Source organism: Hippocampus zosterae, chromosome 15, assembly GCF_025434085.1.
Source record: "Hippocampus zosterae strain Florida chromosome 15, ASM2543408v3, whole genome shotgun sequence".
Taxonomy (NCBI): Eukaryota; Metazoa; Chordata; class Actinopteri; order Syngnathiformes; family Syngnathidae; genus Hippocampus; species Hippocampus zosterae.
Genome location: NC_067465.1, coordinates 11,533,183 through 11,560,590, shown reverse-complemented (window position 1 = coordinate 11,560,590; position 27,408 = coordinate 11,533,183). Strand labels below are relative to the sequence as shown.

General features: G+C 43.0%; 3 protein-coding genes across 5 annotated transcripts; all 3 read left to right on the top strand.

Annotated features, from left to right (window-relative positions):
* Positions 1-2,230: 2,230 nt before the first annotated feature.
* LOC127616831 (discoidin domain-containing receptor 2-like) lies at positions 2,231-14,331 on the top strand. Of its 2 annotated transcripts, XM_052088623.1 has the most exons (17): positions 2,231-3,581; positions 4,595-4,701; positions 5,520-5,622; positions 5,766-6,003; positions 7,423-7,570; positions 7,670-7,772; positions 8,237-8,420; positions 8,501-8,741; positions 8,820-8,885; positions 9,202-9,338; positions 9,429-9,636; positions 10,430-10,650; positions 10,724-10,851; positions 11,658-11,879; positions 12,240-12,474; positions 12,741-12,890; positions 13,689-14,331. In XM_052088623.1, exons 2-17 carry the CDS (start codon positions 4,626-4,628, stop codon positions 13,818-13,820), a joined length of 2,592 nt encoding a protein of 863 aa, XP_051944583.1. In that variant the 5' UTR covers positions 2,231-3,581; positions 4,595-4,625; the 3' UTR covers positions 13,821-14,331. The 2 variants fall into 2 exon arrangements, with proteins under 2 accessions (XP_051944583.1, XP_051944582.1); XM_052088622.1 differs by having other exon boundaries at positions 8,501-8,885.
* A 708-nt stretch (positions 14,332-15,039) lies between these two features.
* On the top strand, positions 15,040-18,036 carry LOC127616845 (3-keto-steroid reductase/17-beta-hydroxysteroid dehydrogenase 7-like). Of its 2 annotated transcripts, XM_052088647.1 has the most exons (9): positions 15,040-15,206; positions 15,678-15,881; positions 15,978-16,070; positions 16,166-16,280; positions 16,676-16,870; positions 17,029-17,133; positions 17,204-17,260; positions 17,346-17,444; positions 17,898-18,036. In XM_052088647.1, exons 1-9 carry the CDS (start codon positions 15,073-15,075, stop codon positions 18,024-18,026), a joined length of 1,131 nt encoding a protein of 376 aa, XP_051944607.1. In that variant the 5' UTR covers positions 15,040-15,072; the 3' UTR covers positions 18,027-18,036. The 2 variants fall into 2 exon arrangements, with proteins under 2 accessions (XP_051944607.1, XP_051944608.1); XM_052088648.1 differs by lacking the exon at positions 16,676-16,870.
* Positions 18,037-19,487: 1,451 nt separating this feature from the next.
* LOC127616844 (plasminogen activator inhibitor 1 RNA-binding protein-like) lies at positions 19,488-26,229 on the top strand. Its single transcript, XM_052088646.1, has 9 exons — positions 19,488-19,867; positions 20,978-21,152; positions 21,223-21,363; positions 22,291-22,362; positions 23,178-23,258; positions 23,428-23,605; positions 24,082-24,147; positions 24,264-24,449; positions 24,924-26,229. The coding sequence occupies exons 1-9, from the start codon at positions 19,612-19,614 to the stop codon at positions 24,981-24,983; spliced, it is 1,215 nt and encodes a 404-aa protein (XP_051944606.1). The 5' UTR covers positions 19,488-19,611; the 3' UTR covers positions 24,984-26,229.
* The last annotated feature ends 1,179 nt before the right edge of the window (positions 26,230-27,408 follow it).

Sequence of the window (27,408 nt, the reverse complement as noted above, 5' to 3'; positions counted from 1 at the left end):
CTTAATGCAAAAAAAAAAGTTATTTCTTTATGTTTTAAGCAAGTTTTTTTTTTTGGCTGAAACATTAAAGGGTTGTCTTTAACTGCTGCCAGACAGTTCCATTTAAGCGGCTCGGTGGGTGGGGGGCAAGGGGGATAAAGAAAATTTGCACAGGCTGTAAATGAGAAGAAGTATCTGCATTTGTTTACTTGGTACTGTAATTCTCTATATTGTCTCGGTTGTCTCACGTGTATGATTATGGAGCCCTTTATTTGTACAAATGCAATTATATTTTTTACAGTCGACATAGTCCAGCTAATCGCTGCTTCTGAGTGGCTTCGCCTATTTATTATTATTAAAATTTTTTTCCGAAGAGACAAATAGAGGCTCCTTTTTTTTTTGCTCGTAACATTTACAACATTTTCAAAAAGAGATCATAGTTACAAACTCTAATTCCTGAAAAACCAAAGCTTCCGCATTCCCAAACGTAGCTCCGCAGCTCCTCGTGGAAAAACAATTCTGTCGTCAGCATGCGTTGCAAAGCGCAAATTGCGCCACAGCGTCCTTCTGCTGCGTGTTCAGTAACGTATGTGTGTGCGTATATTCAAGATTGCGAACAGGTTGGCTTCTCTGTCTTGGCGACATCACGGCGCTCCACGCTTGTTGCCATACCAACCGTACTGTGGTTATAACTGTGGTAATACATGTTGACACAGCCAGCAAGGACATAACCATTTTGGGGGCATTAGTTTATTCACAGTAATGTTTGTCTTGTTTATTTATGTGGAATTAGTTGAATATTAATGGATGCAACATCACATTTTGTGTCTTCTTTGTAGCCTGCATGTCCGGCATTATTTATGAACACCATATTGCCGCCGGGCTTCTGTTGCGCCCCACGGGGACACCCTTGAAGAGGCATCTCAAACAAATCTGTGCCTTCCAATACGTCTGGCCAACTGTCACTCCAGTTTTGGCATGCGTGACTGCAAGCCAACTTTCAATGACTAAATTGTGGATACATCATTTAGTTCTTCGCCTAATGCATCCATATCCTCTTCTCTCTAGATCCGCTCTGTCTTTCTTTGCCATTTCCCCTGATATTCCATTCCGTGAGCCCTCACGCACACCCATCTCGGTTCCCGTCTCTCTACATCAAGTGCAGTGATAAATGAAAGTGCACTTACAAACACGCCGTAAATGTTTCGCCTTGTGGAATTAAATATCCTTCCTTGTATGTGTTCTGTTGTAAGATGGTATGTTGTTGTTTTTTTTTGCAGATTTGTGTGTACAATATTTATCCGGATTATTGACATGTTGCCATGAAGACCACGCGTTGAGCAAAATGCAAAAAGTCAGGCGCTACATTCAGTGCAACCTTAATCTTATTGACATGACATTACACACATTGGGAAAAATGATCTGTTTGCACTCCAAATTGCTTTGTGCATGACATGGAAGCTAGTCTGTGCAAAGATTTGCCGTGTCAGCGGCCTTCCAGTCAATGCACTATGCAAAGGCAACAATAATGTCCAAGCCAAAAGCTAAGCAGAGCTGCAATGTTAATATAGATTAGCTAACAGCGTTAGCATTACAGTAATTACTCTTTCTTTTGCGGTTAATTGGTACAGGACTCCCCACCGCAAAAATGTGAAAAATCACAATGTTAAACACAACTGAACTCTACCTATTAAATGGCCTGGAGTTGATTCAAGAAAAATTCAAGCCTCTGTATTGTTGTACAAAGTTAAAACCTAAAATTACCGTTTTGGCCCGAATATAAGACGGTGTTTTTTGCAGTGAAATAGTTTTATATTCGGGGTCTAGACATTATACCCATTCACAACGCTAGATGGCGCCAGATATCATTTAAGCGAATGCTGAACTTGACTCCCCAGGCCAAAGTGAGCCACGAAGAATGAAAAATAGCGGTTGCACGAAGAAGAAAAATAAAAAATAGCGGTAAGAAGGAAAAGAGAAGAAAATAATAGAAGCGATTACAGAAAATGGAGAAACGTAGTGGCAATCTGGACAAAAGTGGGTCGAAGATCGGCCAGGTTAACCGGCAGCTGATGAGAAGTCATGATGTAATTTACATTTCAAAAACCAGAAGCCATTCATTTACGAATGTGAATGCACTTTAGATTTGAATGGGGCAAAGGTACATGCTTTGTCTTTAAAATATATTGTTATAATCATTTGTTTCAGATGTACTGTAATTATTTTTTGTATAAAAATTAATGTGGTGTTCAAAAGGTCTTTTTTCAAACTTGAGTCTCGAAAAAGAGGGGGGCGTCTTATAATCAGGGCCATCTTATATTCGGGCCAATACGGTATTACAGTGATTCTTTCATGTACCGTTTGAGCAAGTGGTACTTTTTTTGCATTTTGCATTTTGAGAAGCACTGCACGATACTGGCGCACTCACACGCACACCACTGAAATCCTTGTACACATCTACACGGAAATCCATTCAAATGATAGCTACCGTCGACCGAGATGTGTGTTTTAGTCGTGTGAGAAATATGTCAGGAATGAGTATGAGAGCCTTTGAAAATGTTTGCGTCCGAGGTACTCCTGACTTCTGTTCGTGACGGCCCCATAGAAGGATGCCAGCCAAGAATTCCCAAGTGCGCAAACTTGATGTAGCACTGATCTAAGACTGCAGATTGGCTATGGGACGTGTGAAAAATCAGCCATTGCCTTGGCCGCGGGCAGCTCGCCAGTGGCGTAACTGCTGACACTTGATAGTGAGAGTGGGTGGACCCTCAGGAGCTGACTCCTACTTTCATTTGATGTTAAAACAAAGCCACCTCCTCACACCAGTGATGTTTCTCTTTGGCCACAACAGCGGAGCGGCTCTTCGCTTTCGCTGTTCCGGTTCAGAGGATAACCCCGAGTCAAATCATCCACTCACTATTGCACTTTAGAGCATTAGAGCAACATTTTTTCTTTTGAAGTGAAAGATCTCAAAATAATATATGGAGATGGATTTGCTCAAAATGTTCCACATTAGGCTCCAAAGAGGATACAGTATATCCTCTTAGTTGACTGATTTTTCTTTTTGCTGGTATGACGGAAACTTTTGAGAGTAATGCTGTATTAGCAGGGCAATCATGGAAATATGACAAATGGGAGAAACATGGAATTTATGCTCATTGGCACGCGGTGGCAGCGTGTTAAAAAAATAAATGACAGCGAGAAAGCGTTCCATCGCATATTAAATATACATGAGGGTGAAACTGAAGCAATATCAACAGTTGTGCCCTTTCACTCCAGTTTGTTACAGACTCTTCATTGAACTGAACGTGCATGTGTTTTGGGATGTGGGAGGGATCCGAATCCGAGACTCAGCAGACCCACTTCTCTGCCTCTACAGATCATAATTTCAACCGTTTGTGAATCAGGTGGAATTCTGGGAGGTTGACCTCCCCCTCAAAACCCCAAAGTGTGTTATTTTCTCTGTTTCTTTCCACCAGCCTTCGTTTCCTCTCCCTCTCTCTCTCTTTCTCACTTATTTCTACTCCCATAAAGTCAAGAACAGTCCAGATGAGGACTATTTGCCGAGACTGATGGCTTCCTAGCAGCAAAGGCAAACACAAGTAAGTCGAATTTGTATTTTGAAGAGCATCCTTTTAATACCAGTCGCCATGTTAATTTTCAAAGTGTAAGTTGGCTTGCATTGTATGAAGACACTGTGTGTGCACGGAGTTGCATCATGCAGGATAACACGTGAGAGGAAGTCGGCTCACAGGAGGCCAGGCCAGCTCATCCAATCGTTATATTGGAAAATCGTATCTTCTTTTTGTTTCTGTGCAGTGATTTCATAGATGGAACTAATAATATTGGTCAACAGCAAATTGGAAGCAGAGATGGCTTTATGTGTCCGCAAACATCATTTTGACACTGATTTCAAGAATGTCTTTTATGATGGGGTTTATTTGGGGGGTTTTTTCCATCATAAGATTTTCATTTTCATGTCATGGTTTATTTTACCCATCAAAGGTTGTGCAATACGGATTTTACAATGAATTGTAATCCATTAGCTATGGTGTTCCTGGAAACAAATATAACCCTACTGTTGCTGAACCTAAACTTTAATTTATAAATATTACAAAATACACTACTATATTGCATATTATTATTATTATTATTATTATTATTAAAACTTTATGTTCTAGAGAAAAATGTGTGATCAGATTCTGAATCACTGCAAAAAATAAAAATTATATAATAAGAAGTTTACTGGCATCTGATTTTTTTTTTAATGTAAAAAAATGTTGACCAATGCAATTGAAATGTGTTCTAAAGTGGCATTTAGCAAATGAAAGAAGGTTGCCAAGAGAACTGTGAGCTTTTTTTCCCACATTCCTTTCATTAATATCTTTTAAATATTTTTAAAATCACTTTTCTACTCATTTTAAAAAGCTACTTTTAATTTCCTTCCTTCTTTTACTTGTAAATGTGTTTAAATGTTGTCAGTGTATATTCTTTTACTCATTTGAAAAAGCTTTTCTCTTTGTGGAGGAAATGTGCTCGATCAATAATAGTAGTTGTCGGCTGCCCTAAATGTTGTTTGCTTGGATTTTCTCCACATATTTCTGTTTTGCTGCAGGTGTGCAGCCGCCCGGGGAGCGACAAAAGTCATGGCGGTGAAAGAGAATGCACGCCGTGTTGTCTTCATCCTGCTTGCTGCCGCCATACATTGTCAAGTTAACCCAGGTAGATATTTATGTATGTATGTGTGTGTGTGTGCGGAGAAATTTGCAAGAGGTACAATTCAGCAGTGGCAAGTTGACAAGTTGTAAAAGTTAGTTTACATTCCTAGGTGATCAAACCACCCAGTGAAGATGAGGCTCACATGAGGTGAAAATAACCTTTGCATATAGAGATATAATGGCAGGAGGGTTATAATGAAAGCAATATCAGGTGGGTGGGCTTAAAGTGGAGACGAGTGTGTGCGTGTGTATGGTTTACCCAATGGAAGACAGCAAATAACGCCCAAACAGTCAGACCTTTCACACGCGGTTTTTAGGCGTAGTCGTGGGCAGCACACAGACGCTCCCCACTTTGAATACTTTCACAGCATAAGGTGGATTTGTCCCGCCGCTCGAATTAAACAGATGTTTGAGTGGGGAAATGGACAGCTTGCTTTAATTAGCAGGTAGGAACCAGCAGTAGCGCAGGTACAGAACGGCGAGGCTGTGACATTCGAAGCGTTCTGATTTTGTTCCAATTGAAGTTCAAAACTTGACATTACAAGTTTCAACATGTGCCTTACGTGGATGTGGTGGAACTCTGGAAAGGGGAAACCAACAGTGAAGAGCGAGCGTCCTAAGACTGGCACTTAACACAGTGACGCCTCTGTTTCGCTCTAGAGGCCTTGCAGGGCTACAGGAAGGGAAAACACACACGCACACGGGCACACAGTCACACACACAACTCACCTCCACACTTCACTTGTAAATACGTAGACTGTATACAAATCCATATGGTATGCGAATGTATTCATGTATCAAGGATGCTTTGTGTGTTTGTAGAAATGTGTCGCTATCCTCTTGGTATGACCGGTGGGCAGATTCAGGATGAGGACATTTCCGCTTCCAGTCAGTGGTCTGAGTCAACTGCTGCAAAATTCGGGAGGCATGTTTTTGTTTATTTTATCCAAGTGTCATTTTTCAATCCTGAAAGCCGTCTTGTACGTGTGGGTCTTGGAAGGCTGGCTTTTGTATGCGTCCTTTTTGTTATTTGTATTTCTCAAACTGATCGTCTTTGCCCTGCGACAGACTTGATTTTGACAACGGGGACGGAGATGGCGCCTGGTGCCCCGACGTTTTATCCGAATCTGACGGCCATAAAGAATATCTGCAGGTGGACCTACGATCGCTGCATTTCATTACGTTGGTGGGCACACAAGGACGCCATGCTGACGGCATGGGGAATGAATTTGCCCAGCGATACAGGATCAACTACAGCCGTGATGGCAGCAAATGGGTGGGCTGGAGTAATCGGAAAGGCCATCAGGTGAGCGCCTCATTTTTCAGAAGGCGGCAAGTCTACCGGTAGTTTACCGTGTTTGGGAATTTGGCCTGACTGGGCGTTACACTGGACTGAGGGCATTTTTTTATCACACACCCTCGGAGCACCTGACAATTTGGTGACAGAAAGCAGACTAGAGTTTAACTCCAATAAAAGCAGGCTCAAGTTGTGACTTAGGTGGTGTAATATGATTTTGGTGGTCTTGATCCAGGCACATGCAGACAGATTCTGTACTCCGTTCTGTGTGGTGGATGTCATTCTATTTGAGGGATGTCAAACTCATTTTTGCCGCAGGCCACATTGTAGTTACGGTTTGCCTTGGAGGGCCTTTATGAATTTGGGAAACCATATTCATGTTGAATCACCTCCACATATTACATGCACAGCGCACAACAAATTGATGAATAACTAGTTTTAAAATAGAAGTCAAGAATAATGACTGTTATGGTGGATTACATATGACAATTTGGAATTTTGGTTCATACTTTAGCAAGCATTATGGAATTTGACATGTTTGATTTGCTTTTGCGGGCCACATAAAATGATGTGGTGGGCCAAGTCTGGCCCCCGGGCCTTGAGTTTGACACCTGTGCTCTATTTCATTCGTTAATATGACATCACACTGATCAAACTTTCTGAATCACGGTAGCATTTAATTCAAAGATAAAGTCAAGATGATTACAACAACAATTTTCATTTTAATCATCTTGACTATATTGCTAAAACGGAGGAAGAATCAAAGTGCTCACTGTGTAGCTAACTTCATGTGATCCGCAAGTGGAGATCTTGCTGTTCCTTATAAACATACTTTGCGCGCACCGATCTCCTGCACGGATTCCAACGAGTCTGTTATGCTAGATCCAGACCAAACATGAGATATCACATCGTCCCGCATGTCTCACATGCTTTTGTTTGTGCCGCATTTACTTTGTACACGGGGGTTGCTCTTAGCGGAGAAGAAAAAAGGTTTCTTCTTCCCCGCCATGTAGACCGCACGCCTTTCCTGTGCTGAATTTAATGGGAATGACGGAAGCCTTTTCAATTGGTCAGGAATCAAGTCGGCTGTGCTCACTCCCACAACGGCACAAACTCGCTTATCTACGAAATTACCCAAAGAAATAAAACTCCATCTATACACACAGTTATACTGCACTTTGTATTCGACTTGCACAGGGCACAAAAAAAAAGTCTCCCCCCCCCTTTTATGTGCCCCCCGGGTTCTATGTCTGGACAAAAACAAGTAAAGAACATCAGACAAGACATCATCAATCCACTGAGACAGTATTTCAGAAAACCTTTTCAATATTATTTGAAGAGAGGTATACTTTGGTACGTGTCAATAATGCTGATGAAGTCATTTCCACCTCGGCTGTGTTCAGTCTTAATCTGCCTGTGCTCCACTAGGTCATTGAGGGAAACAGGAACGCATACGATGTGGTGCTGAAGGATCTGGAGCCTCCTATTATCGCTCAATATGTGCGCTTCATGCCAGTGACTGACCACTCTTTGATTGTGTGCATGAGAGTTGAGCTCTACGGCTGTGAATGGCTTGGTTAGTCAGAAGCTTTTCACTCGCCAATATCAGTTTGATATTTTGATGAATCCAACTGATGAATTCCCAAGCGTTACACTATCTCTGTTTTGCTTTTAGATGGTCTGATGTCTTACAGCATCCCAGTGGGGCACCAAATCGTCCATCGAGGACTAGATGTCTACTTGAATGACTCTGTGTATGACGGAGTATCAGCTGAGAAGTGAGGACATTCCACACACGTCACATGGACAAAAGTCTTGAGCTACCACTAATAATGCGCCTTTTTTTACATATAAATTGAATATATATCTGACCGTGATAATTCCCCTTTGGGTCATCAAGGCCACAAGACAAAGTATCACACCTGCCTGATAATGATTAAGAAAGCATGTTTGTCGGTTGAAGTGTGGAGAAAACCACTATCTCATGGGCCTGCCCAACATTTTACATTTAAAATAAAATAAAAACAGAAATCAGTTGAAGGCGAAGGCCGGGAAATAATGGTGGCCACATAAATTATTGAAGAGGTCACATGACACCCGGCAGGGAAAATGGCTAATTGAACATTTTCACACAAGGGTTTACTCACTTCTGTTGCAAATGGCTCTGATGAAATGATGTGAGGAGTCGACTCTCCTGTGGTGAAATATTGCATATATGTTTACATATTTTTCTCCTAACTAGAATGACAAAGGGTCTGGGCCAGCTGACCGATGGAACTTGGGGTCTGGATGATTTTCTCCAGAGTCGCATGTATGGTATGTGGCCGGGGTACGACTACGTGGGATGGAGCAACCGCAGCTCCCCCAAAGGTTACGTGGAAATGACTTTTGAGTTCGACCACATCCGAAATTTCACCTCAGTGAAGGTAACAAGACAAAATGTAGAAATGGAAGTTTGAAAGAAACAAACTGCTTTAGCTTCATATTTCCTAGTTGTCATCCGCAGGTTCACTGTAACAATATGTTCAGTCGAGGGGTCCGGATGTTCAGGCAGGCCACTTGTTATTTCCGGTCGGGCTCAAACTGGGAATCCGACCCGGTGACCTTCAGGCCACCTGTCGACTCCGTGAGCCAAAGAGCCCGTTTTGTCACCGTGCCCCTCGGGGACCGTACCGCCATCGCCATCAAATGCCGCTTTCACTTCAATGACCTCTGGATGCTGTTCAGCGAAGTCGCCTTCCAATCAGGTGCATTCAGTGTTTCTCTCCTTTCGTATTTTCCCAATATTTATCTTTATCTTCTCCCTTGTTTTTCCCCACTGTCAGGCTCAGCGGTGTACAACACATCTTTGACTCCTCGAAAACATGGACACCCAACAAACGGGCTGCCAGGTTAGGTTTGGTTCACTCACGGACTTCTAAAGAAGGCCCAACAGACAATAGATGTTTACTGACTGGATGTATTGCGTGTGTCGACAAAACTCTACAGTTCATTGCTTCAATAGAATTGGTGCAAAACATCTCGATCTGGTCCACCATGGTCGATTCAATCCTCAAGGGCAGTTAGTTGAATAAAGAAGCCAAAACTGGTTAGCTCGTTTTCTGTGTAAGCAGACAGTGCCCCCTGCTGGTAGATTTTCAGATTAAACCTTAACCGTGAATCGAGTTGTGTTCAAGTCATTTAATTCTCATTTCCCATTCGATTTAGGGGATGATCCAACTCACAAGGTGGATGACAGCAATACAAGGATCCTGATTGGCTGCTTGGTGGCTATTATCGCTATCCTTTTGACCATCATAGTTATCATCTTGTGGCGGCAGGTGTGGCAAAAAATGCTTGAAAAGGTGCGAAAACGGTCATTTGAGTGCAATCATTTTCCGTGTATGCATTGGCAATAGTTAAAGTGGCAACTATTACCTGTTTTAATGCTAAAGGCATCACGGCGGATTCTGGATGAGGAACTCACAGCCCGTCTCGCGCTTCAGACTCGGGCCTTTTCCTTCCAGCGCTCCTCTCTCTCCTCTTCTCTCTCCACCTCCAACTCCACCTATGAGAGGATCTTCCCCCTTTGCGCCGACTACCAGGAGCCATCCCGCCTCATCCGGAGACTACCCGAGTTTGCACATTTCCCAGAACACCTGGGTGAGGTCTTACACACACACACACACACACACACACACACACACACACACACACACACACACACACACACACACACACACACACACACACACACGCACGCACACACATGGTTGCATGAGGAATCAAAATCTTCCAGGAAATTATCGGAAGGTGGCGAATGTTAAAAATATTCCAGATTGGAACATTTCCACAGGAATTTCTGGCAATGGAGGGACAATTTAATTGAAAGTTGGTAAAAAAAAATAACCCAATCTGCTCAAACTCCACAGCTACCAAGTGAATGAGTGAAGAAAACTACTCAGGGTTTTTGAGTGTGTATCCCAGTCAAGCATATTTTGTTTTGTCTTTGAAAAAAAGCAAAAAAGAAACTATTCATGTTGAGGTAAACATGACCCACCAGTCAACCCAAAGCTTTACAAAGTGACAAAACCACCAGTCAAAAACACCAACAAAGTCCCCATAAAAATTCTAAACGGAAAGACCCAATGAAGTTCTTTCTCTACCCTTTCGGGCAATGGTTGTGAGTCAAGTTGTTTTAGTCAGGATTATAAAACAATATAATTTCCTCACTTCTAATAAAGTTCTGTAGGAAGAGCCAACCTTCAATTTTGTAGATATTTTTTCCTGCCCCCCCCCCCCCTCTGTACAATGACAACTTATTTGCATACATTCCTATGACTTCTCCAGCTTTGGAAAATTCCCAAAAGTTTGCAGCCTTCGTCACTGAATCCATTCTGATTTTCTCAACTTGTCCCCACCGTAATGACGTCTTTGCATGTGTCTTCCGCATTAGGACCGAGCAGCTCCTACAGGACTCTTGCAACCGGTGGTTCGGATGCCGCCCCCCACTATGCAGAGGCCGACATCATCAGCCTGCAGGGCTCCGACAGCAACGGCCACTCCGTCACAGCTGTCAACCTCAATATCTTGGCTGGCGCAGATCCATCCATGAGAGAGTTTCCCAGAGACAAACTCACGTTCAAAGAGAAACTGGGAGAGGGACAGTTTGGAGAGGTGCGTTTGTGCATCTGTGCCGCTTTGTGTTTGGAAATGCAGCGACATTCAAAATGTATTTTGTTTTTTTTAGGTGCACTTGTGTGAAGCAGAAGGCATGCAGGCCTTTTTAGATGACGACTCATCTGGAGAAGGGACGAACCGAACACCCTTACTAGTAGCTGTTAAAACACTGCGAGAAGATGCCAACAAGAATGCAAGGTAGCAACACTTAACAAATGAACAAAAAAACATGCTGAATTGACTCCATTTTATTTCATCAAGTGGACGAAATAAAATCATTTATAATGTTATCTGTGGTTTTATTGTTCTTGTTCCTGATTGTTGAGTGTTTTGAAAGGCACTTATAAATCAAATGTATTATTATTATTATTATTTGAATCCAGGTAAATCTTTCAGTAAACTATACACCTACTTGAAAAATGTATCTGGCTCCAGATGATTTTATTTTGTGCAACCACTTAAAAATAATAAATAAAAATTGAGAAAATTAATCCAACATTTCTATGTAGCCAGCCAATTCCCTTTCATTCAAGCGGGGCTGAAAGTACTCACATGTACAACAAAAAAAAAGCTTTAAAAGTAAAAGTACTGATTCAAATTATTCATTCGAGGAAAGGTTTTAAAAAAGAAAAGAAAGAAACTCGGGAATGTACTTACCGCCGGTAAGTGCAAAAGTAAAAATGAATGAATCAAATAAAAAAGTCAGTCGCTAATGGTGTCATGGTCCCACTCAGTGACGGTGTGGATGTGAGTGTGAATAGTTGTTGGTCCCTACGTGTGCCCTGTGACTGACTGGCGTGTCGTCCGCCTTCCGCCTGAAATCAGCTGGGACAGGCTCCAGCAACTCCGTGACCCTGTTCAGGATACGCGGTATTGAAAATGGATAGATCATAGAAAAGGTCATTGGATGGCCAAAAATTCATATTTATGCTTCATTACTTCCCAACAGTGCGTACAAGTCAAGTGTATGGATCCAATTCATATTTTTGTGTGCCACACCTTAGGAAGGATTTCCTGGAGGAGATCCGAATCATGTCTCGCCTGATGGACCCCAACATTGTCCGTCTGCTGGCTGTCTGCGTGGACACAGACCCTCTTTGTATGATTACGGAGTACATGGAGAATGGAGACCTCAATCAGTTCCTCTGCCATCTCAGACTAAAGGAGGTGGATGATGAGGACTGTGAAGCGGGACAGGAGGAGAAAGAAGACAGGAAGATGGTCAGGTAGATGCCATATCCTTCCATATTTATTGTGACAGCAGACATTTCGGTGCTGTATCAGAAATTGTCCGAGTTGAAAGATTTTTACATGATGAAATTACAAAAAAAAAAAATAAATCCAGCATTGAAACACTTATTCCATTTGCATGCAGCATGACAGCCTGATGCTGATGCACCGTGTTTGCTTTGAACTCTGGTCTCTGCTAACCGACCCAAGTCTGCTGACCTCAGAACTTTACTGACTGAACAGAACTTAAATTTGGACTTTGTTTTTAACAATCGATTACTTTGTCGATTATTTGGTTGATTAATCAACGAATCAGATTTTTTTTCAAACACTCATTTTATATCTTTACTCTTTAGCTACAGCAAACTGATAGACATGGCCGTGCAGATAGCCTCCGGTATGAAGTACTTGAACTCTCTCAACTTCGTCCATCGTGACCTGGCCACACGGAACTGTTTGGTTGGAAAGAACTACACCATAAAGATCGCAGATTTCGGCATGAGTCGCAACCTGTATCGCGGCGACTACTTTCGGATCCAGGGCCGAGCTGTGCTGCCAATCCGCTGGATGTCCTGGGAAAGCATTCTGCTGGTGAGGAAACCGTTTAAATAAAACAAGAGTGGCTCAGTCCACCTCCAGGCAATGAAAAAACATTTCACCACCATTCGGTCACCACTTTTCTTCCCTTTTACCTGACTTCTATTTGGGACTTCCTCCAATAGTAGGATGTCATGACAAGTCAATAAGTGCAGTGGTGACAATAGCGCAACCAGACTATGATATCATGACTGTACATGTGTGCTTAAAAAAATGCTCTCAATATATCCTTTTATTATGATTACACATCTGATTTCCAGGGTAAATTCACCATGGCTAGTGACGTGTGGGCATTCGGGGTGACTTTGTGGGAGGTTTTGACTCTTTGCAAGAAGCAGCCGTACGCCCACCTCTCTGATGAGCAGGTCATTGAAAACACAGGCGAGTTCTTCAGGGACCAAGGCAAACAGGTGAGCGGCATACTTTTGTACACTTTATAGAATATTGTTACCCAAACTTACATGCAGTGATGTTGGTAATGCGTTGCACCAAAATGTGCATAACGACTGAGGTTAGGGTTACACCATTGAGACTGAAATAAATAGCACATACTTCTGACGCACATATTGGGCATGCGGCAAATAAAAAGGTAAATGAATCATACAATGCAGGAAGAACACTTGATTCCTAACACCGTAGTACTCGCTGATGGCACTCAACCAATAACTGTATGTTGAGGAACATGTAAGGGAGGTAAACTCCAATATTTACAATTTGAAAAATTCAACTTTGCGTTCCTGTCTGAGGAAATGACATGACGTATGTGTCATGTCACATGTTCAACATTTGACGACTCATGTGTCCATACCATTGTAAATTTCCCAAGTGTGGGACAAATAAAGGATATATTATACCACATAAGCAGCAATTGAGGAAGTAAGAGTGATTTATGCTTTCAAGCTAGAAATACAGTCGCTATTTTTTGTTTGTTTGTGTGAGCTAAAAACAACAGCACAGTGTGTTATCAACAGAGTGTTATCTAGCTTCAATAACCGTTGTAAAAACAATGTATAAATAAAATGTATGTGCTGAATCTAACTATTAAAATTATGTGTAATCTGACTTAGTTATTTTTTAAAGCAAGTCATCCTTTTTTTCAAGGTAACTGCGGCAACACTGCTTATATGTCACCGAAATGTTAGATTGATCAGATACTCTGTATATCTGAATGAAATTTGATTTCAATGGCAAATTTTCAATTTTTCAAGGTCTACCTGCCCCAGCCACCTCATTGCCCCGATGCCGTCTATGAGTTGATGTTGAGTTGCTGGAGGAGAAATGCCAAACACAGGCCGAGCTTTCAGGACATACACAGTCAGTTGGTGGAGCACCAGGCGTAACCCACAGGACATCTGCTAAGCACAGCCTGCCCACTCGCAAATTGTTCTGTATAAATGTTGAGTCACAGTCAACCCTGCAAATGTTATCCAGTTGTTTTAAACTACTTTGCGACAAAGGGACTGTATATATGTGTGGCGTGCAACTGAATATACCTTTTATACAGTACTATTGTCATATTGAATTACTCATTCTTATTTATAATATTTTCATTGTCTATTTGGTGTCTATTTATAGGTTTGAGTTATTATTATTGGGGTTTGAAACACATTTGTGCAGCTTTGTATTTTCATACATTTGTCTAACCCTTGAATGATGTGATATTTTATTTTATTTTTAGAAAAGGTAAGTGTAGTTGTGAGACCTTATTAAACAGCATTGGAATGTTGGCTTTATAATTCTAATGATTCTTATGATTGGAACATGAAGCAATATACAAAGTTTCAGTATTCGTTACTTTGTAGGAATAAATAAAGTATAAAAAAAATATTCAAGTTCACACAATAAAGGACACTCATGTGACACTTTGGGACGTTTTGACTTGCTTAATCTACTGAACGGCAATGAAAGAGTAGATTTAATTTGTCTCTCTGCACGCTGTTCTCAGATTTGTTATATTTTGGTAAATACTCAGGCCTGTGTCGCTTTTAGCCATTTTGGGCTTGTTTTATTAAATAACTTGCTGCGAACAATTTGTGTTTTTTGTGTTTTTTATGTTAACAATTTATACACACATTGGGAAATACCAAATCATGATCATTCAGAAGAAACACAATTTAAAATACTGGTCATTGTACTATTGTGTGTGCAAACGTTTAGTCTCTTATTTAAAAAAAAACGGTTTCGTTATTATTCTGCTATTTCGTAGCCCTGATTGATAATGCCAATGAGGCCAAAAGTACTTTAGCTGAATAGTACCCAATTGAGACAACGAATTTGCTCCATTTGGGATTACTGTAGAACAAAAATTGAAACGCCTGTACATATATTTCCTAAAATTGCTCCACCTCTTGACGGCCACATGAACACGTGATCGTTTTTAATGTAAGCAGAGCAGACATGCGGCCAGCAAAGAGCCATAAGAATAACAACTAAATAATGTGTGTGTTGGTTTTTTTTAATCGAGGATTTCGCCATTCTTTTAATTTTGGCTCTCGTCCTTCGCCGTAGTTAGAAGCTGATTGGCCAGCCTTTCGTACCATGTTTCGCCTCGTGCACGTGGATTGGCTCTTTTATTTACATTGGAATCGAACCATGGCACCACGGGAACTGGACCTCCCACTCAAGCTGATTCCCTCCGCCTCATCCCCGCGTAAACTGTTGTCAGTCCAACGGAAACAACCTTCAGCAGACATGGAGAAAGTTGTCATTGTGACCGGCGCGAACAGGTAACTTCATCGTACACGCGTTATTTCAAAGAGCAGTCATTGGGCGTTTGTCATCACAACCAAACGTTGTAGCTGACTAATTGAGTTGGTGTAAACTTTCTCGAAAGTAGTGCCAGTCATTTAAAACGTCAACATTTGTTTTGCATCAGTAAGTATTTGAACAGTACACGATACGATAATAACAAACAAAACACTACCTTTATGGCAAACGACCATGTTGTGTCATCGTCGAATAAACATTTGTTTTCTAAAAGGAGTGCTGTCATCATAAATCAATCACAGTGATCAAACATGAACTGACACCTCTCAAACTGCAAATGTAGCTGCCTACCCCCCAGTGATCACTTTAGATATGTGGGCATTCTTCTACAATTGATGAAGGCCCGGGTGCCAAAAGCGCTGACCGCGACTGTCATCAACAGTGTCTGCAAGTCTTTGTATCTCTCATTGCCGTGTGTCTTCTTTTTATAGTGGTATTGGTCTTGCCTTATGTGAAAGGCTTCTGGCTGAGCACATCCAGGTCCGTTTGTGTCTGGCATGCAGAAACATGCAGCGGGCCAAGGCTGCCCGTTCTGCCCTTTTGGCGTCTCACTCCGAGGCCCTTGTGGACTTACTGCAGCTTGATGTCGGTTCTGTGCAGTCAGTGCTCGCTGCTGCCCGAGAACTCAAAGCCAGGTCGATGCATTTCTTCGTGACACTGACTTGGCAGATACTGGACCTCATTAAACACGCTTGATCAATTAATGTTAGGCGTTTTTTTTTCCTCCACAGGTACAAAAGAATTGACTTTTTGTATCTAAATGCAGGAATAATGCCCAATCCACAAGTGGATATAAAAGCTTTCTTCAAAGGTTTGTTCTCAAGGTAAAAGTCCAGTTTATTACTAATCTCATTTTGTTCAAGCTACAGGGCCATTTTTTGACAGTCTGTGTCATGATGTAATATGTCCCTCTCAACAGAAACGTCATCAGCATGTTTGCAACAGCGGAGGGTCTTTTAACACAGCAGGATCACCTCAACTCTGACGGTCTGCAGGAAGTTTTTGCCACAAACCTGTTTGGTCATTTTCTCCTGGTACACACTCAACCGAACAAGTCAGATAATACACTTTATGAGGCACGCCAAGACCTTCAAAGGAAATTCTGCTTTTACAAGCATAATAGAGAGCAGTTTAACAATTAATTTAATATTTTTTTAATTATAGTTTCTCGCTTCATCTTGAGGGGCCGTGTCTGATAGTTCTGTAACCTTAATGACTTTCATGCAAAATGCATGAATCGCATTAGATTGTGCAGGGGTCACACAGATTGTAACCAGTTTGAACCTAGTCATTGGATTTGGGTAATGTAAGTTGGAAAAACACATATTATTGTTCAGTATGAAAGTACCTACCATCTGAGAGGGACAACAGCAAATCCAAACCGGTTGAAGTCGGATCCTGCAAGTTTGACACTCTGATTTCCTTCAAGGTCAGGGAACTGGAGCCTCTGTTGTGTGAGCCGGGTCACACATCACGTGTCGTGTGGACCTCTTCAAGTAACGCCCGCCGCACTGCCTTCAGCATTGAGGATATCCAGCACAAAAACGGGACCGAGCCTTACAGCTCCTCCAAGTATGCCTCGGACATGCTCAGTGTGGCCCTCAACAGACACAAGAACAGTCGGGTTTGTTTTTGCACACGCGGCACTTGAACATCACTGCAAACGCATTAAAGCGCTTTGAAATTTCCCTAGAATAAGACGCTGTCTGATATAATACTGAAACAGCATACTAACTTCTGGGAGGGCTTTCTGTGTCTAAACATTTTATTCTTTTCCACCAGGGGCTTTTCTCCTCTGTGATATGTCCAGGACTGGTGATGACCAATCTCACTTATGGCATCCTGCCCTCCTGTTTCTGGACTTTTATTATGCCAATCATGTGGTTGGTGAGTGCCATGTTTTGTTTTGTTTTGTTTTGTTTTTTCTGAAGTGTCACATGTTTTCTATTTTGAGCAGATCAGGATCTTCACTAATACGTTTACTCTTACACCACATAATGGAGCGGAGTCACTGGTATGTCACAAAGTCAAATCACCCGTCAAACTGAATGCTAAAATGTATTATATTTTTAAACGTAAAATAATATGGACTTCCACAGCATTGGCTGTTCCTTCAAACACCAGAGTCTCTGGACCCGAGGGCAAAATATCACAGCTTGACATCAGGACTTGGAGCAAACTACACAGAACCACGGCCAGTAAGATTTCAATTATACTGATCGAGCACTTTATTTGCAAGAAGAAATTTGACAATTGTGCCACCCAATGTTGCTTTTACAAATGTATTCATGCTCAATTTTGGATGACACTGCCAGATTGAATCGAAAAGCATGTTGAGCATCGTGGCGGTTTGTAGCACATTGTCAATCAAACATGAAATTAGATTTGAATTTGTTCAGGAGGGCACACTCTACATTCATGAACTTTTGAATCATAACAGATAGATTTTTCAACTCAGTGCATTACCGTCACGAGGCTGAAAACTGAGCATTGTCTTTGGAAAAGCAGAATTTGTTCTATGCTACTGTTGTACTGAATCTAATTAGAGGTGGCAAGTATCCCTCACGGAAAAATACAGCATTAACTTCCTCGAGGAATGTTTTACGTACAGTCAATGTAACGATTCCCGGCCTGTGTTTGTATTCTGTCAGATGGACATTGACGACAGTATGTGCGAGGTGCTCTACGAGAAACTACTTGAATTGGAGAAAGACATCAGGAGACGACTCACTGACCAAAATCACCATCATTTTAATGACATAAACGTGTGTTCTAATTAATGGTAAAGTTCATTAAAAAATACCAACCATGCTCTCTTGGGTCATCCTTGCCCTGTTTTAAGCTTTTCAGGGACAGCAGTCACTAAAGTGGACAGCTTATCGGGTTACAGGTTGTCATTAGTGGTGCATGAAAGGGTTAAACCAGAGGTCTGCCGGCAATAATTGCACGATGATACTTTTTCCTCAATCATTTGCCCTTTTTTTCCCCAGAAACAGTATTCAACCGAAACCAGTAAAAACCCACTCAAATTTTGAATTTTGACTCTTGTCCCAGTCCAAAATAGACTACAAAAGCATCGTTAACGCACCAGCAACCGGCTCAGTGCAGGGTGATACTATACTTGATCTCAAACATCTTCCCAACCTTGGTCAACACGACATGCCTGTCATGGAAATCTGTACAGTTTCACGTGTTCAATAAAGTGAATAATGTGTGAAAATACATTTATGACAATGGAGCTCAGGATTTATTCAACCGGGATATACCGTACATTCTTTTTGCTTCAGTTCATTTTGAGTGACATCATGCATCATACTTAATACTAATGACTGAATCACACAACTAAAGCCAAATGGGGTTGGCTGCAGCCCACCCATGATCCTAATGAGGACAAGTGCTATCGAAAATGGATGGGTGGATATTCGGCCAGTGGAAACCTTAGCACAAAAAAATATCTGGGTATGCCCAAAAGCTTTTTTTAATGTTAGTCTGCCGTTGCTACATAAGTGATCTAGTCTAAAAGCGACCAACCACAAAGAGCTTGTGGATTTAAATATGAGCGAGAGCCTCACTGAAATCAGCAACACTTTTTTTAGAGTGACTGCGATAAGGAGCAGATTCCACAGAGGCAGACAGATGTGTTTCCGGCTGTTAGGCACCATGTCCCTGCTGACCACGTCGTTGCTGCTTTTTATAAACTCCACAATCCCACCAAATCTCGGGAACAGCTGCTACGGCATTTTCAAAGTGGAGTACTTTATTTTAAGCAATAAGTCTCTGGCTGGGGTCATGAAGAGGACACCAAGGGGGTTTGCAAAATAATTGGCAAAAATTATGTCGTATTATTTGCATAGGGTACTCCCACTGATATGACAATAAAACAAGTGTCATTCGGGAAAAAAAAATTGTAATTTTACAAGAATAGAGTTGTATTTTGTAAATTCTCTGTTGAAAATATGACTTCTTCCCTCAATGACGTTTGACTTTATTCTCATCAGGGTGCTGTACGACTTTTTTATCCAGGCAAAATAAGTCTTTGTTCGTGTAAAGATGGTTACAACTATTATTGTATTATCTAGGGATAGGCGAATATATAATTTCGCGCCTGGGAAATTAAAAACAAAACGCCCCCCCGAGAACATGAGATTGCGTCATTCCATCATGTCAATAAAAACAATGCAGGCGGGCGCGCTCGCGCTCGTGCTCGCGCTCACTCTAACATCGTGCACCTCCCCGTATCCCGGATGTTGTCTGGCACCGGAAGAGAAGGGGCCGATCTCCCAGCCATCTTGTGGCAGCATCCAGCGACCAGCTCGCATCCAGCCTCGTCGAATCGGCGGTGAATCCAGCTGAAGGGGCGCCATCATGCCCGGCCACCTGCAAGAAGGCTTCGGCTGTGTCGTAACCAACCGCTTCGACCAGTTACCGGACGACGAGTCGGACCCCTCGGAGATCCTGAAAGCTGCCGAGAACAAGAAGAAGGAGGGGGCCGCTGCTGGCTCCGCCAAGAGCGCCGCGCAAGCCGCTAAGCAGCCCAAGAAGGAGTCTCAGAAGGACAGGAAGAACCCGCTCGTGGAAAAGAAGGATGAGTCCCAGCCTCCGGTGGCGCTGAAAAAAGAAGGTAAACATCCGTCCGTGTTGGTGTTTGTGTTTTGTGTGATGCTCGGCTGTCCTGCTAACATGCTAGCCGCTGCTGGACAGCGTCACTCGGCGGGAGGTCAACACCGAGCCTGCCTGCCTGGTCGCTTGTTGTTAGAGGACACACGGAGGTGGAATCCTTCTATCGTGGTTCTCAAGTCACAGGCAGCGACTCCGTGCAAGCCGCTATGACGGACGCATCCTTTTGGAATGTGTCCGCTAGTCCGGATGCTGCTCGCTGCGCGTCTCGGCGTAAACACTGATGAGAATTCACGTTCATTGCGTGATTGGCGAATCGAAAAACCGTCTGAATCAGCGTGTGAATTTATGTTTGGTTAACACCGTGCGCTACACACAAAAAGGTGAACTGCCGTCCCCATCGTTCATTTACAGTACAGTGAGACCTTGGCTAGCGACAGGACAACAAAATTTAAAGCTATTTTTATTTTCCGAAAGACCAGTTTCACTGAATAGATAAAGGAACAAAACGGTGTTTCGGTTTTTAAAGAAGACGTTTTTAAGACTTCAAAAGTGGGCAAAATGATATCTTGTTTGCAATTCACAATGACATGGCTGGTGATTGAGGATCTGTGAAGCGGTGTGCGGCTGTGTAGGGGCAAGTAAGATCAAATCAACGCTTGTCCTCTTCTGCTGTCACTTGCTGTCGACTGAAAATAAACATCACCGTGCCCAAGGGCTCAGCATGCGAAAATCCAGAAAACGGGTGAGCTCAGACTGGCGTTATCCTTTGGCACAGCGGTGTCTTTTTTAGTCAACAGCAAGTTGAAGTACAAACACAAAATGTCCGTCCCCAGAGATGGAAAAAAGCTGGTGAATTTTTCTGCATAATTCACATTCGATTACCAGATTTTGACACCCCGCAATAAAACATCAAGATTTGCCAATCCTTGAGCTATTTCAACAAAAGCATGTCACGTACAGACCTATTATCAAGGCATCTGAGAACTGTTTGAAAAGTGAAACACATAGGAAGGAACACATAGGACTCCTTTAGAGTCCTATGTGTTCACAGAATGGACGATGTCGACCAAAGCGTTGACAGACTGTACTCCTGCTTGTGTGCGCCTGTCAGGCGTGAGGCGAGTGGGTCGACGGCCAGAACAGCAGCCAGGTCACCAGGGCTCCCAGCATCACGGCGGCCAAGTTGAGGGGCGACTCGGCGACAAGAGGCCAGACCGCAGACCCCCTCGTGAGCGGCGCTTTGAGAAACCCGCCGAGGGAGACGGCCCTGACTTCTCGACAGACAAGTGAGAATCGCCGCGTGAACGATTCTATCCGGAAAAAAAGCCGTCATCCAAACTGTTCCTTTTTCTTCAGGCCCTCCGGAGACCGGCCTCCGAGGGGACGCGGTGGCGGGCGAGGTGGGCGCGGTGGACGAGGGCGGGGCATGGGCCGAGGAGATGGCTTCGACTCGCGTGGCAAACGAGACTATGACAGACACAGCGGCACTGATAAATCGTGAGTCTCAATCCTGATAGATGAAGTAGATCAATTGCAGAGGCTTCCTCAGTTTACGGCGGTCCTCATAAGACATTTGGGGGGTTTTAATGGGTGTAAGAAAACGTGATCACGTGACACAAGAATGTAATGCTCAGTTTTGGTGACATTAACTTTAATTTTAGATTTGATTTTGTAATATTTACGCCCTTGAAGTGAAAGTAAATGGGGCTGTCTTTGCTGAAATTAAGGCACAGGTGGTACCATTCTGATTATTGATACGTCATGCACAAGCCACGCCCTCCACTGTTTCACTTTTACGTGAAGTATTTGTACGTATTTCAATGTTCTTCAGAATGACCTTTTTCTTTAAAAAATGCCACCTGCCACGATGTCTTAAAAGCCAACTTGCATAAAATGTAAAGCTCATTAAGATGTTTTTTTCCTGCAAAATCAGACGAGTTGGGATAGAAAAGAAACAATATTTTTCCTTTGCACAAAATCTTCAGAGATTGGCATAAGGGGAAAAAAAGTCAGTGAATAGTTTTCGGAGCAACAACAGTATTAGGACTGCACAATTAACCCAAATTTAAATTGAGATTTCCATTTGGCTTGTCTCGATCTTTAAAAACGGAATAATCAAAGAAAAACGTTTAATGTGCAGAACGGCGTGGTGTGTTTACATGTTCTCGACGGTGTAAAAGTATCTTGAATGCATCATGTTGCTTCAATTACAATTACAGTATGTTCTTTTTGACTCTTGCTAGTCATACTTGAGTTGAGTTTTCAAAAATTCAAAGATCCAAAGTTCAAAATACTTTTTGTGTGTGTGGGGGGGGGTCATACCAATGCACATTTCCACATGACATGGCACAAAATATTATACTTTATGGGATAAATGTACGCTGCTCGCGTTGTTATTTGACTTGTGTCATGCTCTTGCCTCAGGAATCCGAAAGGCGAGGAGAAACGTAGTGGCACCGGCTCACACAATTGGGGAAATGTGAAAGAGGAAGCCAGGTGAAAAAAAAATCACTCTTTTACAAATACACACACACTATTGAGCTCCAAGTGTGTTGGTGGTGCGTTCAAGGACACCGGGGCAGGAACTAAATTAATGCCCTTGCTTTGGTCCTTAAGCGTTTAAAAGTTGTCAAACCAATTCTTGACCCATTAATATTAAAACATTAGACCTCGGGGAAACGCATCAGATCACTTCATGGATTTCTTCTTCCTGTCCCTGGTTGCACCAGGACTTGAGTTTGTTGTTGGCAAGATAAGAAGATCTCTGTCTTCTGCGTCCGTGTCACAATCAAGGCCATTCATTGCCATCTGTTTCCTCGTCGGAGCGCATGCGGGCGATTGCACAAACAAACTTTTTGTTCATTGCTCAACCTTGACGAAAGTCTTTCTCGTGTTGTTGTCAAACACAAATGTCCATACTTTGCAGCTCCTTTTGGTCTTCCTGGTGTCCCAATCGCAGTGGTACCGTACCCAGCCGGCAGAATAGTTTATAGAGAATAGTTGATTCATTAATTATTTATGCGGGCCTCTCTTCGGTGAAGAATTTGGGGATTTTCGCACACGGCTTAATTAATAATGCAGCATTTTTTTTGTCAGCCATGCATGCCATTCACTTGCTCATATCAGAACGGCCACAAGAGGGCGCTGGTGACTGGTTTGGCTGGCTGGTATCACCTTCCTTCATGAGTACTCGAAACCTTTACTTGGCCATCCCTCCTAAGTTATACTTTTATGACATTTGTATTATTTATTTATCATATTGTGCCTTGCTTTAGTCGAGGTTGGCCAACACAAAAAGGTTTGTCTTTCAGTGAGGCCCAACCAACTCCCGCTCCTGCTACTGAGAAGACTCCGGAAGGAGAGGAACAGGCACCCGCTGGCTCTGAGAACAAGTGAGTGTTCCCTTCCTGGCGGCAAAGTCAGCTGAGAGCCTGGTATTGATGGGAGCGCTCCCAAATCAGCTTGACCAGATTTGACACTTTGCACCTGCCAGGCATCAATTTGCACGTTTATCCCGACATTCATCAATGACACTTGTGATATAATGCGCTGGCTCCGCAGGGAGAACGAGGTGGAGGAAGTTAAACCGGAAGGACCCCGAGAGATGACCCTGGACGAGTGGAAGGCCATGCAGGACAAGGAGCGCACCAAAGTGGAGTTCAACATCCGGAAGGCCAACGAGGGCGCCGACAGCCAGTGGAAGAAAGGATACGTGCTGCACAAGTCTAAGAGTGAAGATGTGAGTACCGGCCCGTGATCTACGGTTAGCTAATTGCGAAAGACAAAAATACAAAAAAGTGCTCCTTTCCAAGTAGCCCGTTAGATGACTGCTACGTACTTCCAGATCCACTAGGCAAGTGAATTTCACATTTAAAGTCTTGACATATTTTCCAAATGTATTTGACATGTCAATGACATTTCATGATTTAAAATGTGATGTGACCTTGAAATCGAAACCATTTGTTTGCTCACTTAAACATTGATTTGAGATGATTTCAGTGTCCTCATTCCTAAACTGATGAAAAGGAGAAATTAAGACCTGTCATTCAAAGTCAATGAATGCATTTGAATGCTGTTCTCCAAAAGCAGTTGCACCTGAACTGAGCAGAAACAGTGTCGACCTTTTGTGCTCTTGATCCCAATCATTGCTTTTTTTTCCCCTTGAAAATGTGAGAGAAAACTCCAATTTGACGTTTCCTGTCTTTGAATCTTCAGAGGCCTGTCGGAGCTTTGATTGATACTCCAGAAACGGAAGCAGATGCGCAGTCTCTGTACCAAAAGGTGCCTGCAACCTCACATTGGGTTTGATATTAACCATAGATACTGTGGCCATGTTAGTGTGATAAAATGGCAATTGAGAAGAAATATTTAAAAACTAAAATGCATGTGAACCACAGGGCACCGGCGACGAATCTGCCGATCACCACTTCCGCAAACCGGCCAACGACATCACATCTCAGCTGGAGATCAACTTCGGAGACCTGGGCCGCCCCGGCCGTGGGCGCGGGGGCCCTCGTGGGGGCAGGGGAGGCCGCGGCGGAGGAGGCAGCAGGCCGGCGCGTGGCGGAGGGCGCTCTGAAAAGGTAAGGTGGCTGGCAGCGACAAAGGTGAAAATGCGCTCTCGGTGGCGCGTTGATAATAAAGGCCGAAGCTTGAAAGCACTGATGTGGAAAAAAGCTGCTGTGGAGCTCCCAGAGAGAGGGCCAGTGAGCACATGCAGCTTGTGAGCACATGCAGCTTGTGTCAGCGCGTGCTCATGGAATTTCTGTCAGGCGCCTTCTGGGGCAGCTAAGGGGTCCTCCGAAAAAACGTTTTATATTTTGCAGCATTTTTTTTTTAATCATCAAGTGACTGTTTTCGCGGAAAGAGGATTACTGGTATGTCATTTTGAGCCTTATGTTAGTTGCAAGATGGCTTTGATTAGATTGAAAGTTAGATATGTCTGTATTGAGAATTGGGAAATGGAACTTTGGATGTCAGTAGCTTCTCAATCTTTGAATTTATTCATTTTTGTGTGCAATGGTTAATCCCAAGCTCATGTCTTGTTTTCCCACCAGGCGAGTGGCGTGTCGGTCCCCAACGTGGACGACCCCGAGGCCTTCCCCGCCCTTGCCTGAAGGCTACTTTGCCGCCACCAGCCCTTCCATCACACCCCCCCCCCCCCCCCCCGCACTCATTGACGAGGCTTGCATGCTAACCACATTCTCACATTCTCAAATATCTTAAGAAATCCAGGAAAAAAGACCCAAAAAAAAGTTGTCAGCAAAAAAAGACAGTTATCCCCTACTCGCACCACCGGAGGACTTAAATTTTAACTACGAACAAGACAAAACAAAAGTGGAAAAAGGACCTCTTGTTACACTGACATTTTGTATTTTGAAACATGAAAGCAGGGATGTTTTCATTGCTTTTTGCCCAGAGATTATGCATAATTCATCAAGTTTGTTTGTGCTTGAAATGATGCATTTTCTGCGATTTGGGTGGTTTTAAGTGTGAGTCACTCTCTTTCGGCTCAGTATTACGGGGTCCTAGAAAGCTTTGAGCTGGAGTGTTTCTCTTTTCCCTCCTCGGTGATGTGGTAGCACTACACTACATATGAAACGTCTATTAGATAGCTCAAGTTCGACTTCAAAAGTGTAATTATCCTGACGATACAAGTCCCTTTGAGAGGCACAAAGTGAGGATAGGGGACCAGGCAACAGTGATACGGACAAAAAAAAAAGCTTGGGATTGTTCTGCTTGATGTGCAGTGTAAGTAAATGCCTCTTTTTTGGAGGGGTGGGGGGGTTATTTTGGGGTGGACCAGTGATTAGTAACGCATTATATCCCCTGATCCGGATGTGCCGCCTATTTGCAGGATGTGTGTATCTTTAGGCTGGTCCTCTTAGCTCATACGGACTGTTCTACTTGTAAATTGAGGACCACTAAACAAATGCTTTTATTTTTGTTTCTCATGTTAAGAGTGAGTGGGTATGTGCGAGCGTGCGATGGAATGTGCAACTGCTAGTTACTTAGAAAGTATTGGTCTGCTTCACGTGGTCAAAACCATTAGCAGGTTCTCGCCCATGAGTGTGGAAAATGTTTCTCGGGAGGCGATTGCGAAGGTCCAACGCATCTCAAAAAGTGCTCGGTCTTGATCTGAAGGCTCCCACCCAATTCTGTAGACAATATTTTGCTGTGTGTTTTACTTTTGTTATTTTATGAGTGCGGCAGCACTCGTGCATAATGTCTGCTGTTGTGGAACAATCATGATCTACAGAATGTATTTTTTTTTCCTTCCCTTGTACGACTGTTTGAGCCACATGACAGTACAACGGTGTGCAAACATCCCTGTTCTAATAAATTGCTTTAGAGGTGTTAAAATGTACTCTCAAGTGAAAGTGAATGAAGTGAACTCTTCATTATAAGAAGAAATGAGTGACAGCAAATGTTAGGGCAACATAGTTGCTCTTTGAATGGAATACAACAGAAATTGTGGCTTTATCATTACACTGCGTTTGCATTTTGGAGCATCCGTCCTTTATTGAGAGCTAAAATGAAGATCACGCAACATCTTTAAATGTCTGACAAAAGCATGCAACTAATGCGTGTGTTGCTAATGACTTCCCAGAAAGATTCGGACGACTGGCACGCTTTGGATGAAACTTTCATTCCCCCAGGTTTTTCATATTGCGTCCCTTGCTTCCACCTACAAGGCCTCTGTGATTATAATGGAAACAAAAAAAAGATGCTGCAAGACTCGACATTTGATTAGATTGCAATGATGGAGGGAAAAGGCAGTGGATTTCAAGTCTCCCGTGTCTTGGATTGTGCCAAATCTTTTCTGCTCTTTTGTGAGAAGCTCCAAATGTACTGACACTGAAAGTTCAGCACTGCCACAAATGAAAGGAAAGTGGTTGCGCCATGTCAAACATCAGAATCTTCTCCACTGCGTGCTTCAGGATTAATCTCTCTTGGAAGTGATTAGACTGTAATGTATTAAGGTGTCCAGTGAACTGTCGTCCTATTTTATTGTCAGACTACTACCAAGTTGCAAGTTAAGGGTGGGCCTTACAGTATGTTGAAGCATTTTCCTTACACAGCACGCCAGATTCCAACACATTCATATACTGTACTTGGAAATTCATATTCTAAATTTTATTCATTCATTCATCTTCCGAGCCGCTTGATCCTCACTAGGGTCGCGGGGGGTGCTGGAGCCTATCCCAGCTGTCTTCGGGCAGTAGGCGGGGGACACCCTGAATCGGTTGCCAGCCAATCGCAGGGCACACAGAAACGAACAACCATTCGCACTCACATTCACACCTAGGGACAATTCAGAGTGTTCAATCAGCCTGCCACGCATGTTTTTGGAATGCGGGAGGAAACCGAAGCACCCGGAGAAAACCCACGCAGGCCCGGGGAGAACATGCAAACTCCACACAGGGAGGCCGGAGCTGGAATCGAACCCGGTACCTCTGCACTGTGAAGCCGACGTGCTAACCACTGGACTACCGGGCCGCCCATTCTAAATTTTAAGCCCAGAAAAATGAGCTGGGCAAT

Excerpts from the sequence above, each read along its gene's own strand:
- LOC127616831 (XM_052088622.1), top strand. The coding sequence starts at position 4,626 with ATGGCGGTGAAAGAGAATGCACGCCGTGTTGTCTTCATCCTGCTTGCT. Across the intron at positions 7,773-8,236 it reads GACGGAGTATCAGCTGAGAA|AATGACAAAGGGTCTGGGCC; the intron begins GTGAGGACATTC and ends TCTCCTAACTAG. Across the intron at positions 12,891-13,688 it reads TCAGGGACCAAGGCAAACAG|GTCTACCTGCCCCAGCCACC; the intron begins GTGAGCGGCATA and ends CAATTTTTCAAG.
- LOC127616845 (XM_052088647.1), top strand. The coding sequence starts at position 15,073 with ATGGCACCACGGGAACTGGACCTCCCACTCAAGCTGATTCCCTCCGCC. Across the intron at positions 16,281-16,675 it reads TGTTTGGTCATTTTCTCCTG|GTCAGGGAACTGGAGCCTCT; the intron begins GTACACACTCAA and ends ATTTCCTTCAAG. Across the intron at positions 17,261-17,345 it reads ATAATGGAGCGGAGTCACTG|CATTGGCTGTTCCTTCAAAC; the intron begins GTATGTCACAAA and ends GGACTTCCACAG.
- LOC127616844 (XM_052088646.1), top strand. The coding sequence starts at position 19,612 with ATGCCCGGCCACCTGCAAGAAGGCTTCGGCTGTGTCGTAACCAACCGC. Across the intron at positions 21,153-21,222 it reads CCTGACTTCTCGACAGACAA|GCCCTCCGGAGACCGGCCTC; the intron begins GTGAGAATCGCC and ends CTTTTTCTTCAG. Across the intron at positions 22,363-23,177 it reads AATGTGAAAGAGGAAGCCAG|TGAGGCCCAACCAACTCCCG; the intron begins GTGAAAAAAAAA and ends TTTGTCTTTCAG.